The sequence below is a fragment of the Cnephaeus nilssonii genome (assembly GCF_951640355.1).
Source record: "Cnephaeus nilssonii genome assembly, chromosome: 1".
In the NCBI taxonomy this organism is placed as follows: domain Eukaryota; kingdom Metazoa; phylum Chordata; class Mammalia; order Chiroptera; family Vespertilionidae; genus Cnephaeus; species Cnephaeus nilssonii.
Genome location: NC_137072.1, coordinates 42,606,327 through 42,624,342, shown reverse-complemented (window position 1 = coordinate 42,624,342; position 18,016 = coordinate 42,606,327). Strand labels below are relative to the sequence as shown.

The window sequence follows — 18,016 nt, the reverse complement described above, 5'->3', positions numbered from 1 at the left end:
CCCCCTGTAGAGATCGCTGCGGGGAGCCCAGCTGTGATCCTCCCGCCCGGGGGGCCGCAGTAGGGGGAGAGGGGGCCCCAAACAGGCCACCAAGGCTGGGGCGGTGCCTGACTCGCGAGGGTGAGGGTGAGCTAGATGCTGGTTTAGAAATCCTGGAAGAAGAAAAGGATTTGGCAATTAAAACCATAAGTCTTTTCGCCCGGGTGAGGAAGAAGCAGTTTTAACGAATGCAGTTTTAAAAAAATCTTTTATAAGTCATTTTTTCCTACTCAAGATATTTTGTAACTTGATAGCTCAAGTGACGTTTCTCTGTGTTATTCCCCCCACCCCACCCCCGCCCCCCAGCGCTGTGCAATATCCTTAAATAACAGTTGCAATAATTTTTACCAGAGCTATAAATATCCGGTTATCTTAATATCCTGGCAGTTATCAAGAATCTTACAGTAAGTTCCAGGGCAGTATTGCAAGTGTTGGGAATAGGAGCGGCCTTTCTATAAGAATTACGGATAAGCTCTAGCTGGTTTGGTTCAATGGATAGAGCACCAGCCTGCAGATTGAAGGGTCCCAGGTTCGATTCCGGCCAAGGGCACATGCCTGGGTTTCAGGCTCGGTCCCCAGTAGGGGGCGTGCAGGAGGCAGCCAATCAATGATTCTCTCTCATCATTGATGTTTCTCTCTCTCCCTCTCCCTTCCTCTCTGAAATCAATAAAGTATATTTAAAAAAAGGAATTACGGATAAATTCTAGGTTGGCATTTTGTGTCTGTAACAAGCTTCAGGAGTTTATAATAATTGGGCTGTGCAGAGTTCTTAAGAATGATATCCTTCTGTACTGAGCGCTTACTCTGCCATGCACTTTACCTACACGATCTCTCACATTCAGAGCACCGCTTACAGGGATGCAGCCTTTGGGCCAGTTAGAAACAGGCGCCCCTCTCGGCAGATGGAAATAGCCCAACCCCAAGCCCCAGCTTTACTCAGCCCTTCAGCAAGGTGCCCTTGGGCTGTGGTCAACTGGCACCGTAGTGGAGCAAGATGAGAAATGCGACCCGGTGGTAGTATCCTCCTTTTCCAGGGAAGGAGTGGAGGTGGGAAGTCACAGGACACTGCCCAGCCAAACCAAGGCCTCTTTCTGCCCTCACAAGATGCCAAATGTTATTTTTCCTTTACTTTGGACAGCATGTTTCAACACATTATAAAAAGGAATGTATATAGAATTGTCTTCTTTTGCTTTCTGCAGTTTTATTGTTTTTTTCCATCTCTACAATGTGGATGTTGGACTGGATTACTTCTGAGCCCCTCCCCGCTTCCACCCCCTCTCCCCCTAACACCACTACCATAACCCTTAAACCAGGCTTGGTTCTTTCCAGTCTTCAGAGAAACTGCCTGGTCGGGAATAAGTCTCCCCGGTAGGGACTAAGTCTCCCAAAAAGAAAGACAGAATATAACAAGGTAACCTGGTTCCAGCCCCCAGAAGGCCTCCCTTTTTTCCCTTTTCTCCATACATTTGCTCCTTGGTGATCTCATCTAATTTCTTTCTTTCTTTTTTTTTTTTTTTAATCTTTATTGCTGAGAGTGTTACAGATGTCCCTCTCTTTTTCCCCCGTTGCCCTCATCCAGCTGGTTCCTGCCCCACCCCAGGCCTTCACCACCCTATTGTCTGTGGTAATGCATATCCTATGTAATAAAAGCCTGATATGCAGATTGTCCCCTCCAGTGGTCAGTGGTCGTTCCACCAGGAGTTTGGCAGGGAGACCAGGAGTTCAACTGCTCGCTATGACGTGCACTGACCACCAGGGGGCGGCATGGAACATGGCAGGCTTCAGCAACGTGGTACTGGAAGCGGGTGGCAGTGGAGGCGCTGCGAGCCCCGATGGGCCCTGACAAGAGTGGGACCGTGGCGGGATGGTGGAGCAGGTGAGTGGGCGGCACCAGGCTAAGGCGAGTGGGTGTGAGCAGGGGCCCAATTGTCCTGCCAATTGTCCCCCAAATGGTGAACAACGGCAGCAGCGAGGGATGGGGCCATGGCCCGGTTCCCCGGCACTGAGGGAGCCGGGTGGTGGTGGGGGGCTGGCCCCTGATCCATCGCCCCATAGGCAGGATGGTGGAGCAGGTGAGGGGGCAGTGCCAGGTCAAGGCAGGGTGCCAGGTGGGGCTTCGGGGCTGCGAGGCTGGGGGTGCAAGCTGGGGCCCGATCTCATGCACTGGGCCTCTAGTTTGTATATAAGTTCTTTGGTTAAGCTCTTGTGACCCTCTCCACCCCCTTCTCTCTGAGATTCATCAGTCTGTTCCATGTTTCCATGTCTCTGGTTCTATTTTATTCATCAGTTTATTTTGTTCATTAGATTCCTTGTTCGTTTATTTTGATTTTTAGATTCAATTGTTGATAGATTTGTCTTTATTGCCATTTTATTGTTCATACTTTTGATTCTTCTTCTCCTTCTCCTCCTTCTTCTCCTCCTCTTCTTCTTTACTGTTCAACATTTCATGTAATACTAATTAGGTGGTGATGAACTCATTTAGCTTTTTTTTTTTTTGTCTGTGAAGCTCTTTATCTGACCTTCAATTCTAAATGATAGCTTTGCTGAGTAATCGTGGTTGTAGGTCCTTGCTATTCATCACGTTGAATATTTCTTGCCACTCCCATCTGGCCTGCATAGTTTCTGTTGAGAAATCAGCTGACAGTCCTATGGCACTCCCTTGTAGGTAACTAACTGCTTTTCTCTTGATGCTTTTAGTATTCTCTCTTTGTCTTTAACCCTTGGCATTTTAGTTATGTGTCTTGGTTGGGCCTTTTTGGGTTCCTCTACTTTGGGATGCTTTGTGCTTCCTGACTTATAAGTCTCTTTCTTTCACTAGGTAGGATAACTTTTCTGTCATTAGTTCTTCAAATAGGTTCTCAATATCTTGCTATTTCTCTTCTACATCTGGCACCCCTGTAATGTGAATGTTGGTACGCTTGAAGTTGTCCCAGAGGCTCCTTACACTATCTTCATATTTTTGGATTCTTTTTTCTTTTTGTTCTTCTGATTGGGTGTTTTTTTTAATTTTAATTTTTTATTTTTTATTTTTTCTTCCTCATATTCCAAATAGTTGATTTAATTCTTGGAATCCTCTACTGTTGATTCCCTATAAATAATTTTTTATTTCATTTAGTGTATGCTTAATTTCTGACTGGTTCTTTTCCATGTCTTTGATGTTATCACTAAGGTTCTTGAAATTCTCACTAAGATCCTTGAAATTCTCACTAGGTCCCTTGAAGCTCTCATTAAGATCCTTGAGCAACCTTATAACCATTGTTTTGAACTCTGTATCTAGTAGTTTGCTTGCTTCCATATTTTTTTTATTTAGTTTTTTTTTTTTCTGGAGATTTTTTTCTATCCTTTCATTTGTGATGTTTCTTGTGTCTGCATTTTGGCTGCTTTCCTGTGTTTGTTTCTATGTATGAGGTAGAACTGCTATGTCTCCTGAAATTAGTGGGTGTCCTGTAGGGCCCAGTGGCTCAGCCTCCCCAGTTACCTGAGCTGGGCACTCTAGGTGCGCCCCTGAGTAGGCTGTGTGCACAGTCTTATTGTAGTTGAGCCTTGATTGCTGTTGGCATCACTGGGAGGAATTGACCTCCAGTCCAATTGGCTGTGAGGACCACCTGCGACTACAGTGGAAGAGCTACTGTGCAGGAGACACCTCTGTGGAGCAGAACTTGCTTCAGTAGGGCTTTGGTGCTCACTGAGTCTGCCCTTTGAGGGTGAGATTGGCTTCTATTGTCTGCAACTAGGAGCCATCACCCAGACCTCTAAACTGGGATAGCCCTGGAGCCAAGTCGTCCCACTCCTCCTGCTGTTCCCTGTCTTCGCCACATGGAGTCACTACAGAGAAGCTGACTCTTCACTTCAGGCCACCACCTGGGTCCACTCCGCTGCCAAGCCTCCAGGTTCCAAGTCACTGTGCATACCTGCTTGGTCCTCAGAGGGGCCACAATGATGCCCCTCCCTAGATCAGCTGAGGGTGTCCCATATATGCTGGGTTTCCCAGCTTACAGCTCTTAGTACTTGTCTCATACACAGATATCTTCCAAGGTGCCACATGCTCCAAGTTTGCTGGATCAAAAGACACGATGGTGTTTTTAAAAATTACCATAGCCCTAACTGGTTTGGCTCAGTGGATAGAGCGGTGGCCTGCAGATCAAGGGTCCCAGGTTCGATTCTGGTCAAGGGCATGTATCTCAGTTGCAGGTTCCTCCCAGGCCAGGGCTCTGGTTGGGTTCATGCAGGAAGCAACCAATTAATGTTTCTCTCACATCAATATTTCTCTCCGTCTTTCCCTCTCTCTAAAAAAAAAAAAAAAAAAAAAAAAAATCAATGGAAAAATATACTCGGGTGAGGATTCAAAAAATAACATGGCACAAATTCTTTGATACCCCTCCCATAAGAGATTAATTATGTATCCTCCCCTTGAACCTGGTCAGGTCTTTGTGATGGGAGGCTAAATGACTTTCAATGTTAGGTTTAGAAAGGCAGTGCAGGTTTTGTAGGTTCTCCTGGGACATTTGTCAGTAAGAAATCAGGCGACTCTGAGTCACCATGTTGAGAACCCATGTGGATAGACCCTGTGGAGAAAGGTCTGAAAAAAGCCCCAGCTGAGTCCGCCCAGCCCAGGCACCAGCACAGGAGTGAAGAAGCTTAGGGAGGACCCTTGCCCCAGCCTTGTTGGACAGCAACTGCAGGAGAGGCTGGAAGGCCTGCCCAGATGAGCCCAGTCAATCCCCAGACACAGGAGCAAAATAATAGACCATTGTTATTTAAATGACTGTTTTAGGGTTCTTCCTTACACAGCCATAGGTAATCAAATACTCTCCAGTATTCAAAGGCAAAAGGAATTTAAAATCTGGGCAGCGTGGGAGAGGAGGAGGAGTTATGTTTATTGGGCACAGAGTTCCATTTGCAGAAGATAAAAAAATTTCTGGAGGTGGAGATGGTTGTACAACAATGTGAATGCACTTAATGCCACGGACTGTATACTTCAAAATGGTAAAATTTTTATGTGTATTTTACCAAAAATTTTAAAAAGAAAAAAAAATTTGAGCAGTAACTGATTTTGGAATATAGGTAGAAATATGTAGGAGGCATTTCTGTTACCAAAACAGTTGGGCTCTATCCAGGACTGGACCCCAGGAATTGGACATAATATTTTAAAATATATGTATATTTTTTTATTGGTTTAAGAGAGGAAAGGAGAGGGAGAGAGATATAGAAGCATCAATGATGAGAGAGAAACATCAATTGGCTGCCTCCTGCACGCCCCCTACTGGGGATGTGCCTGCAACCAAGGTACATGCCCTTGACTGGAATCGAACCCAGGACCCTTCAGTCCGCAGGCCGAACAACTGGTCGCTACCAGTATGATGTGCGCTGGCCACCAGGGGGTACATACGGAATATGGTGGGCATCGGCAGCAGGCAGCAGAGCATAGGACATGGCAGGCGTTGGCTGTGGTGGGATGGTGAGCAGGTGAGCCGGGGGTGCCAGACCAAGTCAGGGTGCCGGTTGCTGTCAACAGGGCGAGCCTCTGGTGGTTACTGAAAATTCTTTGCTCCCACATGCCACAGTCCCACCTGGTGCTCGCACCCACTGCCGGCACCGATTGCCCCTCAGGGCTTCTCCACCTCCCCCTGCTCCTGAGAGGCGATCGGGGCCGGCAGCTGCCTCTCGCACCCACTGCCAGCAATGGCCCTGCTTGCACCTGCTGCCAACGCTGGAGCCGCTGCTTGCAGCCACTGCCAGTGCCGGCCCCACTTGCACCTGCTGCTGGTGCTGGCCCCGGTTGCTCTGCGCCATCAGCGGGTGCGAGCAGGGCCGATGTGGCGATGGCTGAAGCAGGGATGCCGGCAGACAGGAGTGTGGGGGCTGTGGTGGGAGGGGCCAGGCGGGGGTGTGGAGGATGGGCCGAGACCTGCCCCTGTGCCCACCGCAGCTTTGAAGCCCACAGTTCCTTTCAAGGTGCACGAATTTGTGCACTGGGCCCCTAGTGAATATATAAAGAAGTGGAACAACAAATGGATGTTTTTCTCTCTCTTTCTCTCTCTCCCCTTCTCTAAAACCCATCAGTCAATAAAAATAATAATAAAAGCAGCTAATGTTTATTTACTGAGCACCTTCTATGAACCAGGTAAGAGGGATGCAGACAGAAGGAACACAGATGGTCTCTCTTCTCCTGTGTCTTACAGTGTAATGGGAAAAGGTGGACAAACAGATAAAAACAGAATATGTCGGGTGATGGCAAGTGCTATGCTGAGATTAAAGCTGTACTAGAGACTGGGTGCCTACTGTACACTGAGTGGATGTTGGTGCCGTGTACTAAGGAGGGAGGGACAGGTTTAAGAAGGAGCAGAGGCCTGGGGTGGCCGTGTTTCTTTTGAAATGCTGTGCGATATCCAGGTGGAGATGTACGTCCGGCGTTCTAGGAAAGGCCATGGCTGGAGATAGGACGTTATGAGTCATTGGACGGTGGGTGGGATTTTAAAGTGAGTCTAGATGAGGTCACCAGGAGAAGCGCAAAGAGAGAGAAGTGACCAGAAGGAGAAGGCGGGGAAGGAGGCTGAGACCCGCAGCCAGGGAGGCAGCAAGCTCAGCAGAAGAGTGTGATGATGCCCTGAGGGGTTGCCCATGAGGTTTGATACCAAGGAGGTCAGTGGTTGTGTTGTGCTGTTTGTGGAGAGGTTTCAAGAGTCAAGAGGAGCCCTAACCGGTTTGGCTCAGTGGATAGAGCGTCGGCCTGTGGACTGAAGGGTCCTGGGTTCGATTCTAGTCAAGGGCATGTACACTGGGGATGTGCAGGAGGCAGCTGATCGATGTTTCTAACTCTCTATCCCTCTCCCTTCCTCTCTGTAAAAAATCAATAAAATATATTTTTTTAAAAAAGAGTCAAGAGGAACTTGTGAAATGAGAAACTAAAGACAATTTTTTCAAGAACTTTTAATTTGTAAAGAAGCAGGGAAACAGGACAAGAGCTGTGAGGTCAGCTATTTCCCTGTGACAGGTACTATGGCAAATACTTTATTTCAGTATGTAATATCATTTTCTCAAAATTCCAGTTTTCATTTTAAAGATGGAAAATGAGACACAAAGTAGATACTAACTTGCCCAGGTTCAAGTAACTAGTAGGTGATATAATTAGGGTGTGAAAGTAGGCTTATGTGACTCCAATGTCACTCAACTAGCTAAACCTTTAGTATAGTCAATACGTCACCCCTCTATGATGAGATCATTTAACCACATTTCTAATAAAACATGCATGCTAGACTAAAATATTTATTTGAGAATTATACAGTAAAATTCCAATATGGCATAAACTTTGCAGCGACCTTTAAAAATATCCAATAAAATTTCCTTCTTTCCCCCCTAGAGAAGTACTAGTTATGCAGTATCATTTCAATTAAAATGGAACTCCTGAAAGAAAAAGAGTGGGAAGAAGAGAGATCACAGTTGTATATCACAGTTTTATACATTGTACTGAGAAATAACAGACCTCCCCACATGATGGCTAATCCAGTCAAAATAATTGGCCACTTTGGTGTAAACGCCCGGGAAATCTGGTTTTCCACAGTTTTCACCCCAACTCACAATACCCCAAATGTATGTCATGTTTTTGGCATTCTGACAGACTAAGGGGCCTCCAGAGTCCCCTTTACAGGCATCAATGGAACCGTCATCTGTACCTGAGAAAGACAAAGGAAAAAGGAAATCACACATTTACTTACATTCGTCAAGGCCACCCTGCTGCCTTCTGCCTCTCCCATCAAGGAGTGTAAATGACTTCGCTTTCTCACACTCTCTCCCTTGCATACCCCTGCTAGGCCCAAGGAGTTGTAGGATACAGGTTGGGAAATGCGTGATCTACTCATTCTCTAAACTTATCAAGTGCCCTCCCTGCCTTGCCTACTTTACGTAGGTATATACTATGATGAGATTGCATTCAGAAAATTTTAGCATCAAATGCTGAGTGTGACAGGTACTATGCCAAATATTTTATTTCAGTATGTAGTATCATTTTCTCAGAATTCCAATTTTCATTTTAAAGATGGAAAATCAGACACAAAGTAGATACTACATTGCCCCGGTTCAAGTAATTAGTAGGTGGTAGAATTAGGGTGTGAAAGGAGGCTGAGTGGGAAAATAGGAATACCTAGTGCTTATTTGAGTGCTTATATGTGTTAGTCATTCATTGCTTTCATCTTCAACACAACCCTATGAGGTATCATTATTATCCCTATTGTAAGATGAAACAAATAAGGTATAGAGAGGTTATAAATATTAACGTCTCTGTCGCCCAAGTCCATACAGCTCACAAGTGGCAGAGTCTGGACTTAGGCAGCCAGACCTCAGAGCTGGTAGATTTTGTGCTATTCTCCCCTTTTGTCCTCTATAATCCTGAACTTCCTTTTACTATGGGAGGGCACAGGAAGTAGTCTGTTTACTTTTTTTTCTCACTCTTAGGACTTTCTAAGCTTTTAAAATCACCGTACCCAAGAATTCATAGGGTGTCAATAACTTTGCCTTTTTCAGTAATACACGACTTATCGGTGGCTTCCACAAAACATCGTAAATGCACTACCTGGCTGGTACCCTGCCTTTGGTTCACCACCCAAAGTAGGAACTGCTGAATTGTATTAGGTAGGGGCACTGGCATCACTACACTATCCAAGGAGACAGTGGCAGGTATTGTAGGAAGTGCAATGGGGTTTCCGAGGAGGGAGAATTTAATTCCAATGGGATGCATTTGAAATGAGATCGCTTGGATTTTTATTGTGAAGAAGGTTGCGCTTTGATCCTGCGTATACCAGTTGTCTGTAAGGCTTTGGCCAAATTATGTAACTTCTTTGCATCTCAGTGTCCTCATCTACTAAGATCCTCAATTTTGAGGAAACTTGCTCAAGGTCACGTGAGTACTAATGGGTAAAAACAGGGATGTAAACCCAGGAGCCTGGTTCCAGCGTCTGTGCTCTTAGTCACCTTGCTCTACTGCTGTGTACTCGCTTAAGGAAGACTTTTCCTCTTAGTATTAGAATGAGGGGACTTGAATTAAGGGGAGGGCACTGAAAGAGTGTGATAATGCAATAGCCAGGAAACCAAATGAAAGGGTTCGGGGCCCAGAGCAAGGGGGCTAATTCATTGGGGGGTGAGGGGGTGGGGGAGGATACACTTTGGTTAGGGGTTATGTTTAAAATACATCAGAGAAACCACTTAGTACTGACCTGCACATATCATTTCTTTTTCAAAGAAGCGGCCTGGGTAATACTTAGAGCAATTAGCTATTAGGTGAACTTCACCCCAATGAAGTGAGTAGACTTTTTGGTTATCTAAACAAAGTGAGAGAGAAAAAAATGCACATTTAGAAGACACAAATGAGAAATCGAAATAAATATTTAGTCTCATAGTTTAGTAAACCATTAGGAAGATATAAGAATATATATATATTCTCAAATAGATTCATAAACTTTTGAGTAAACTTTTGAATTCATTAGCATATTTAATCATACACTGTTTATATCCCCGGTTTCTATACTATTTGTCTTTCTAAAAATAGTCTAGGGACATTCTGAAGTCAGACTGGTTTAATCAAGAGCTGGGTACTCTGAGATGACTGAGGTAAACTCCTTCTCCTCTGATTGCCTAGTTCCTTGGGAGAGTTGGGTAGGAATCGGGGACCAGGGTCTTCTCACCTAAACAGCTTCTATTTTCTTATAGTCCCTTATTTCCTTAAAGGTGCTTGTTGAGTGAAAACAACTTTTTAATGTCAGAAGTTAAAATAAATGCATATGAAGTTATCAGTGTGTATGTGTTTTTGTGTGTCTGTGGGGAACTCCCATCTCCTAAAAGTGATTAAAAGAGGATTTAGGATTTCCTTTCCATTGAAGCTAGAGATTTGGGACTTGAACATTTTGGGTCCAAGGAAGGAGAAGGACCGGGTAATGGTGCTGATCCATAGTCCAGGAGAGACAAGAAAAACCTAAGAACACAGGGTGAGATGTCCCAGGTAGAGGAGTGAATCTTTGCCCATCTCCCCTCCTCCTTTTCCCAGCTTGCAGTAACTTTTATGCTCCAGGAGGGCAGGGCCCAGGCCTGACTCACTCACTGCTGCACCAGTGCCCAGCCTCACGCTAACACAGTAGTTGCTTAATAAAAACGTATATAATTAATCCATGAACTCAGTAATTAAATTATATATTAAGCATCTTATGGCAAATGGCTTGCCTTCTCAGTTAACCTATAAACTACTGATCTGGGGTCAGAGATCTCTGGCTTGTCCTGAGAGAACAGCCCCGAAGAGCCCAGCACTGTGGTGAGCACATAGGAGTTAACAGCAGAACTGATACTCTCTTCTGGGAAGAAGAGGGAGACAGAAATCCACCAACGTATGTGGCAAATCTGGAACGAGTTTCTCTTTTTCTCCGTCAAGTCCTACCTCAAGTTGGTCTTAGGATGGCTACCTTCCTCAGGATAAGAGCTTTTCAAAAATTAGTAATTTATCGTTTCCCCTCAGTCAGGAGAAGCCTTTAAAAACTGGGAGCTGCTGTACCGCGGGAGAATTTTTAATGACTCAGGAGATAGCTCCTCCCCTGAATTGTTTTGTACCATTTTTGAGGCACTCGGCACCTTGTTCTGTCTGAAGGGAGCATTCCTGACTGATGGCTCCTGCCTGCCTAGGAGGAGAGGCATCCCTCGGGAGCTGCAAGTCCCTTGAGAGCTGGCCTTTGTCGTTCTACCTTGTAGCCTCTGCAGCTTGAGGAATATTCCTTGAGAAATATTAAACATGGGCTGGTTATTAGATGACATTGTCAAATCACTTTCATTTCGTGGAGTATAAAAAAATACTCTAGATATTTACTAGAGTATTCATTGGTGAAATTACATGATATCTGGGATTTGATTTAATATATTCCAGGAAAAAAATAAGTGTGTGTTGGGAATGTGTTTTATAGCTCTACAGATCCACTCTCTGCTCTTCAATGCCTTGCTCGCTGCCCTAAGAGCCTGACCTGGAGGTAAGGGGATAGATACTTCAATGGGAATCCATTAGCCTCTTGTTTCCAGTTGCTTTCTAACAGAAGACCTAGCAGAAGGGAGGGAGGGGAGAAGAGAAACTAGCAAGATTGGGGCTGGCTATAACCTTCAACTCAAGATCATTGCTATATCTAAAGCTATTTCTCCTTCTGGTAGTTTCTCCGACCCTTTACACGTTCAGATCTAGGAAAGGTGTCAGTTCTGGTACTGTTAGTATTGGGTTTCTGCATAGCCCTTGTGGTTCCCCTACCCCACACCTACATCTTTGTAATTAACCCCTTTAAAACTAAACTTTTGCTTGGCCTGCATGGCTCAGTGGTTGAGCGTGGACCTATGAACCAAGAGGTCATGGTTTAACTCCCGGTCAGGGCACATGCCTGGGTTGCACACCCATTGGGGGGTATGCAGGAGGCAGCCAAATGATTATTTTTCATCATTAATGTTTCTGTTTCTCTCTCCCTCTCCCTTCCTCTCTGAAATCAATAAAAATATATTTAAAAAATAAAATGAAGCCCTAACCAGTTTTGCTCAGTGGATAGAACATCCGCCTGCGGACTGAAAGGTCCCAGGTTCGATTCCGGTCAAGGGCATGTACCTTGGTTGCAGACATCCCCAGTTGGGGAAGTGCGGAGGCAGCTGATCGATGTTTCTGACTCTCTATCCCTCTCCCTTCCTCTCTGTAAAAAATCAATAAAATATATTTAAAAAAATAAAATAAAATGAAAAATAAACCTTCCTGCCCTCACTTGTTTGGCTCAGTGGATAGAGCATGGGCCCATGGACTGAAGGGTCCCGGGTTCGATTCTGGTCAGGGGCACGTACCTCAGTTGCAGGCTCCATCCCCAGCCCTGGTCAGGACTCGTGTGGGAGGCAACCAATTGATGTGTCTCTTTCACATTGATGTTTCTCTCTCTCTCTCTGTTTATCCCCCTCCCTTCCACTCTCTCTAAAAATCAATGGAAAGTTATCTCCGGGTAAGGATTAACAACAACAACAACAAAATAAAAAAATAAAAAAGTAAAAAAATAAACCTTCTTAATTATCCTATTGAAATAGTGATTGATTCAGAGAGATAAAACAAGAATGGTAGAATGTTGATAACTGTGGAAACTAGGTGATGAATAAGTAGGTTTATTATTCTTTTACTTCTATTTTTGTGATACTTATAAATGTACCTAAGTATTCTAAAAAAGTAAATAACAAATATAAGGACATAATGCTTTCTGGATGAATTAATTACTAATAAAATTTAGTACTTTGTAAGTCTTGGGTATTCAAACATACCACAATCCAGGTTAATTCATAGATATTTTATACTTTTTAGTGTGGCAGTTATAAAGGATGTATTGGAATATGAGGCTGCAAGATCAATGCAATAAAGTTATTTACAAAGAGAGTTGAAGAGGTCAGAAGGAAGCTAAATTTCAAGGCTAACTTTTTAAGATGAAAGAAAAGTATTGGCTAGTTTAAATCTAACCTCTCATTTAGCAGGTCTTTTTAATAACTTATGCATAAGTGTCCACATCTCTTATTCATATGAATGTTCATCTCAAATCTAGGGGCTGAAAGAATGAATTTTTTATGTTGTCTTTTTCTTTGTGGGATGTGGGGGTGTGGGGCCTGGAGAATGGGGAAGAGGAGAGGAGAGCAGAGGGTTGTGGGATCACTGACTCAGCATATACTTTTTCTATCCCTATGGAAACCTGTTCATCTTCGATCCAGATCTCTCCAACAAATCAAAGCCATGCTATATGTCCCCCTGACACTATACTTTTTCTTGGTGAATGGTTACCCATCAATGTTTGCTTTAGGGTCACAGAGTGTAGGTATCCTTTGAAAATGCAGATTAAGATCTGCAGAAGTCGATGAAAAAGGAAAATGTGAGGTGGGTCTCCTGCAAAAAGTATGAAGAATTTCATGATGGTGGCAGTGGAGCAGTAAGCCAAGCCCAGGCACCTCAGAGCCCAGCGTGCTGGGCAGGTACACAGGTCCCACACGCAGAAGACGGCCTCGCTGGATGTTCACTTTTCTGCTGTGTTCTCTCTGAGCACTAGAAGATTAGCTCCTATGCATTTCTGTTCCCATTCATTTTCAACCCCTAGATTCTGATTATAACAAATTGTAAAATGCATACCTCTTTCTCGACCCCAGCCAGAAATGATGCACTTATCATTAGGTTTGAATAAATACGGAGACCAGGGTACACAGGCAGGGATAGTAGTAGGCAGCACACAATCAGTTTGTGTTCGGCGTTTTTTCAGTTCAATCAAGGCAATGTCATTTTGGTAGGTGGCTCCATTGTAGTTTTCGTGGATAATAATTTTATTGGCCATCTGAACACTTATCTCGGGGTTAGGGTTTATCCAGTCTACTAATGATACCCATACTTGGTAACGGTGAATTTTACTGACTCTATAATAGAAAAAGGAAAGGGGAAATAAAATCCTCTCTAATAAAATGGTAATATGCAAATTAACCATCACTCCGCTACATAAGCCACACCCACCAGCCAAGCCATGCCCACCAGCCAATCAGGGCGAGCATGCAAATTAATCCCAATCCAAGATGGCTACAGCCACAGAGAGCAAGGTTTCCCAGGTAACAGAGGAAGCCAAGCTTTCCATAGCCATTGCAGGCCTAAGCCTCCACTCAAGCTACAAAGTTTCAATTATAGAAGGTAAACAAATTCAAACAAATGGCGGCAGAATGGAGCTTGAGAGAGCAGGCCAGGGTTGCCGGCAGCAACAGGGGAAGCAAAGCTTTCCACACACCCTGGCCGGGCCCACCCACTTAAGGCAACAAAGTTTCAATTGTAGAAGGTGAATTAACTGCCACAGAAATGGCTGCCGGAGCCCCAGGCTTGGCTCCGCTCCAGGCTACAAAGTTTCAATTGTAGAAGGAAAATAAATTCCAGATACCAGGGCCTCCCCTTGGGTTGCCAGGGGGCGTGGCCGGCCTGCAAACCACAACAGGCCCCTCGCTCAGGCCGCCCCACACCCCAAGGGAACCCCCACCCTTATCTGTGACACCCTTCAGGGCAAACCAGCTGGCCCCCACCCGTGCACCAGGCTTCTATCCTATCTAATAAAAGAGTAATATACAGATTGATCATCACTGCAACACACAATATAGATTCCCCCATGTGGTCAAAGATCCTGCCCCCATGTGGACACAAGATGGCCACCACAAGATGGCCAGCAGGAGAGGGCAGTTGGGAGGCACCCGGCCTGCAAGGGAGGGCAGTTGTGAGGGACCAGGCCTGCAAGGGAGGGCAGTTGGAGGTGATCAACCCTGCAGGAGAGGGCAGTTAGGGGTGACCAGGCTGGCAGAGGAGGGAAGTTGGGGGCAAACAGGCTGGCAGGGAAGCAGTTAAGCATCAACCAGGCTGGCAGCAGAGTGGTTAGGGGGTGATCAGGCTGGCAGGCAGAAGTGGTTAGGGGCAATCAGGAAGGCAGGCAGGCAAGCAGTTGGGAGCCAGCAGTCCTGGATTGTGAGAGGGATGTCCCAGATTGGAGAGGGTACAGGCTGGGCTGAGGGACAATCCCCCGCCGTGCATGAATTTCGTGCACCGGGCTTCTAGTACATTAATAAAAAAGAAAGCTAAAAGCAAGGACTTCTGATGCTTCATCTTTATATTCTCCATTCTAAAGAACACTTTTCACTTTCCCAGATTTCTTTTTTTTATCTTTGCTCTCATGAAGCAGTGTGTGATTAAGTTTAAGGACAGTGTTAAAATAAAGTCAGTGGGCCAATGAAGAGAGGAATAATCTATCTAAATAGAAACTTAAAATGCCACCTAGGTTGGTGATATATTAGCTGGGCTGTGGTAGGGTTGAGGGAGTGAAATGTGATGATGCTTAGATTTCTGCCTTGTGTAACTAGATGAATGGTGTTGTCATTTGCTGAGATAGGAAGCACTGGGACAGAACCATATTTGGGGCAAGGGGCACATCATGAGCTCAGTGTTAGAGATTCTGAATTCAGTGTACTTTAGACATAGCCAAGAAGTATTGATAGGCAGTTGACTGTAGACAGTCCGTGGTTGGAGGAGAGGTCCAGGCTGGAGATATCATTGTGTCAGCATATAGCAATGTTTTAGCATAAAGCACCGTTAACTTTAAGGAGAGAAGAAGAGAAGGGGAAACCAGGCTCAGTATTAGAGAACTCCAGAATTTCACTTGAACAATAATGCTCAGTCACAGGAGGGGGAAGCTGCAAAAAAGGGAGGGAAGGTGTGGCCTCTGCAGAGGATGAGAGAAAACCAGGAGAGTGAGTACCACAGAAGCCAAGAGAAAAGGGTCATTCTGGAAGAAATTACATTTTGGCTCATTGCTCCCACCCATGAGGATCTTCATGGGTATCACCCAACATATTTAATCATTCAGCATGTTTCTCATCCCTTTCAACTTTGGGTCATCTGCAGCTTTGTTCAGTAGGCCTTCATCTCAGCTACTGTCAGATATGTTGACCTTGATTTTATCCTGGCTCTGCTATTGGCTAGTAGTGTAGCTTCAGTCAAGTCATGTAACTTCTCAGTCTAAGTCTGCTCATCTATATAATGGAAGAGTAATGTTTACCTCTTAGACCTGTGAGAATGTTAAAAAGAATGACACTTGTGAAAGTGCCAGGCACAGTATTTGGTCTGTAAGAGGTGCTCAATAAGTAATATTTCATTCATTCTAACGATCAGAACGGAGGCCAGAATCCCAAACTCTGTTCTCCTCAAAGATGACCTTTATTCATTATCAACACTTTTAGGTATTTTCCTGCATTTGAATTGTGGACTGAATTGTGTCCCCTAAAATTCACATGTTGAAGCCTAATCCCCAATATGATTGGATGTGTTTGGAGATTGAGCCTTTAAAGAGCTTTAAATGTGGTTATAGGAGTGAAGCCTTAATCCAGTATGACTGGTCTCCTTATAAAAACAGAAAAAGCCCTAACTAGTTTGGCTCAGTGGATAGAGCATCGGCCTGTGGACCAAAGAGTCCCGGGTTCGATTCCGGTCAAGGGCATGTACCTTGGTTGCAGGCTCCTCTCTTTCCCCCGGGCCCTGGTCAGGGCTCATGCAGGAGGCAACCAATCAATGTGTTTCTCTCACATCGATGTTTCTCTCTGTCTTTCCCTCTCTCTTCTATTCTCCCTAAAAATCAATGGAAAAATATCCTCAGGTGAGGATTAACAAAATACATACATAGACATCAGGAATTCAGGCTCATGGAGAAAAGGCCATGTGAGGACACAGTAAGAAGATCATGATATCGGTAAGCCAAGGAGAAACCATCTCTACCGATATCTTGATCTTGAACTTCCAGCCTCCAGACTGAGAAAATTAATTTCTGTTGTTTAAGACCCCCACTCTATGGTATTTAGCTATGACATCCCTTTCAAATGAATTCAGACACTTATTAACTTGCCTTATTGGTCCTGCATAAAAGTTATATTTCCGATCTGTAGGTAATTATGAGACATCTTTTGTCACATGCTAATGTTAAATCCAGAAACACTATGCCTACCCTACTTCTCTGACCCAAGAATCTCAAAACCTTTTCAATGGAGGAGATAAATGTATGGAGTACCAACCTACTTTCCACCATGCAAACGAGCCTAGTGAAGTAACTTGGTACCTACAGGTTTGATCTGCCCTTGCCAGCTGGGATCAACAATTTGGTTTGTGGGTAGCACAGTAGGCTTTGGGGGTTTGGCCTCTGAGATCCCTGTTGTGAATATCAGAGGATATTTAGGAGTCAGTAGGGTGGAACTTGTCAATGACTTTTCTCAGGTATGTTTTTGTTTATCATCTGTCACAATCTCTATTACTCATGTTCATGTTTCAGGACATTCAAAATCGAGTGGAGACATATTTTACCTGACACAGTGTGCAGCAGTCAGGACCCAACAGCCACCAATATAAATTCCTCCACAGGTGAATCTCTCATCTTCCCTAATTGCCACCTGCCATGGGAAGTCTCCCTGTAAAGACAAGTGCATGGTCACTGCCATTCAACAAGCAGGTGGCTCTAAGATATTTCCATCGCAAGACTCCCAGTCTCTTATAATTACACTAGAGGCTCAGTGCATGAATTTCATGCTTGTAGGGTTTCTAGCGGCTGGCGGAGGCTGGCCGGGTACTCCCTCCCTTCCCCTGGCCTGCCCCACCCCCTGGTAGAACTCCCAGAAGAACTCCCTGTCGGGGGGACAATTTGCATACTACTCTTTTATTATAGAGGATATCCCACCCCTATTTCCCCCCCAAACTCAGGCTGTTCCTGGGAAGGAAGGGACATTAGGACTCTCATGCAGGTTTACCACTTGTGCTGGTATTCCTCCTACGACTCGTTTCCTTCGAGTGGGTACTCTGCTTTTGACTCCACAGGATAATTCAGGGAGCAATGACTTTATCCGTTTCCTTTCTTCAAGAAAAGAAGAGATTGTATCATGATTTTGAACCCATTACCTTGTGGGCAGACATTTCTGGATTATCTATGCCACAAAAAAAGCAGAGTCACAGCTAATATGAAAGAGGCCAGATTCATTAGCAAATTATTTGGGATGCTAAACTGTACTATTCACTTTGTGTAAAAATTCTGGCTTAATATTAAAATTGACTCATTTCTCTCAAAAATCTTCCTAAAGGTGGACTAGTGGCAGAGAGAGGCTGGCTAAAGGGCTAAATATTTACCAACCTCTGGCCAATGAGAGATGCCATATACCCAGGCATTACTCCTGGGTCAGCTCAGGGTAGTCTCAGGGAAAACCCTTTTCTTCTCACTTTCATAGTTTTTACTTTAAAAAAATACATATTTTATTGATTTTTTACAGAGAGGAAGGGAGAGCGATAGAGAGTTAGAAACATCGATGAGAGAGAAACATCTATCAGCTGCCTCCCATACTTCCCCCACTGGGGATATGTCCGCAACCAAGGTACATGCCCTTGACCGGAATTGAACCTGGGACC

At 44.6% G+C, this 18,016-nt stretch overlaps 1 protein-coding gene across 2 annotated transcripts in view; it reads right to left on the bottom strand.

Annotated features, from left to right (window-relative positions):
- Positions 1 to 7,289: 7,289 nt before the first annotated feature.
- The window catches only part of CFI (complement factor I), a 47,631-nt gene continuing 36,904 nt past the window's right edge, over positions 7,290 to 18,016 (bottom strand). For both annotated transcript variants that reach the window (XM_079784282.1, XM_079784283.1), the window contains 5 exons: positions 17,368 to 17,471; positions 16,928 to 17,031; positions 13,193 to 13,470; positions 9,249 to 9,353; positions 7,290 to 7,712 (listed from right to left, as the gene is read on the bottom strand). In XM_079784282.1, coding sequence (XP_079640408.1) covers positions 7,495 to 7,712; positions 9,249 to 9,353; positions 13,193 to 13,470; positions 16,928 to 17,031; positions 17,368 to 17,471 — 809 coding nt within the window. In that variant the 3' untranslated portion in view covers positions 7,290 to 7,494. The remainder of the gene's footprint in view (positions 7,713 to 9,248; positions 9,354 to 13,192; positions 13,471 to 16,927; positions 17,032 to 17,367; positions 17,472 to 18,016) is intronic.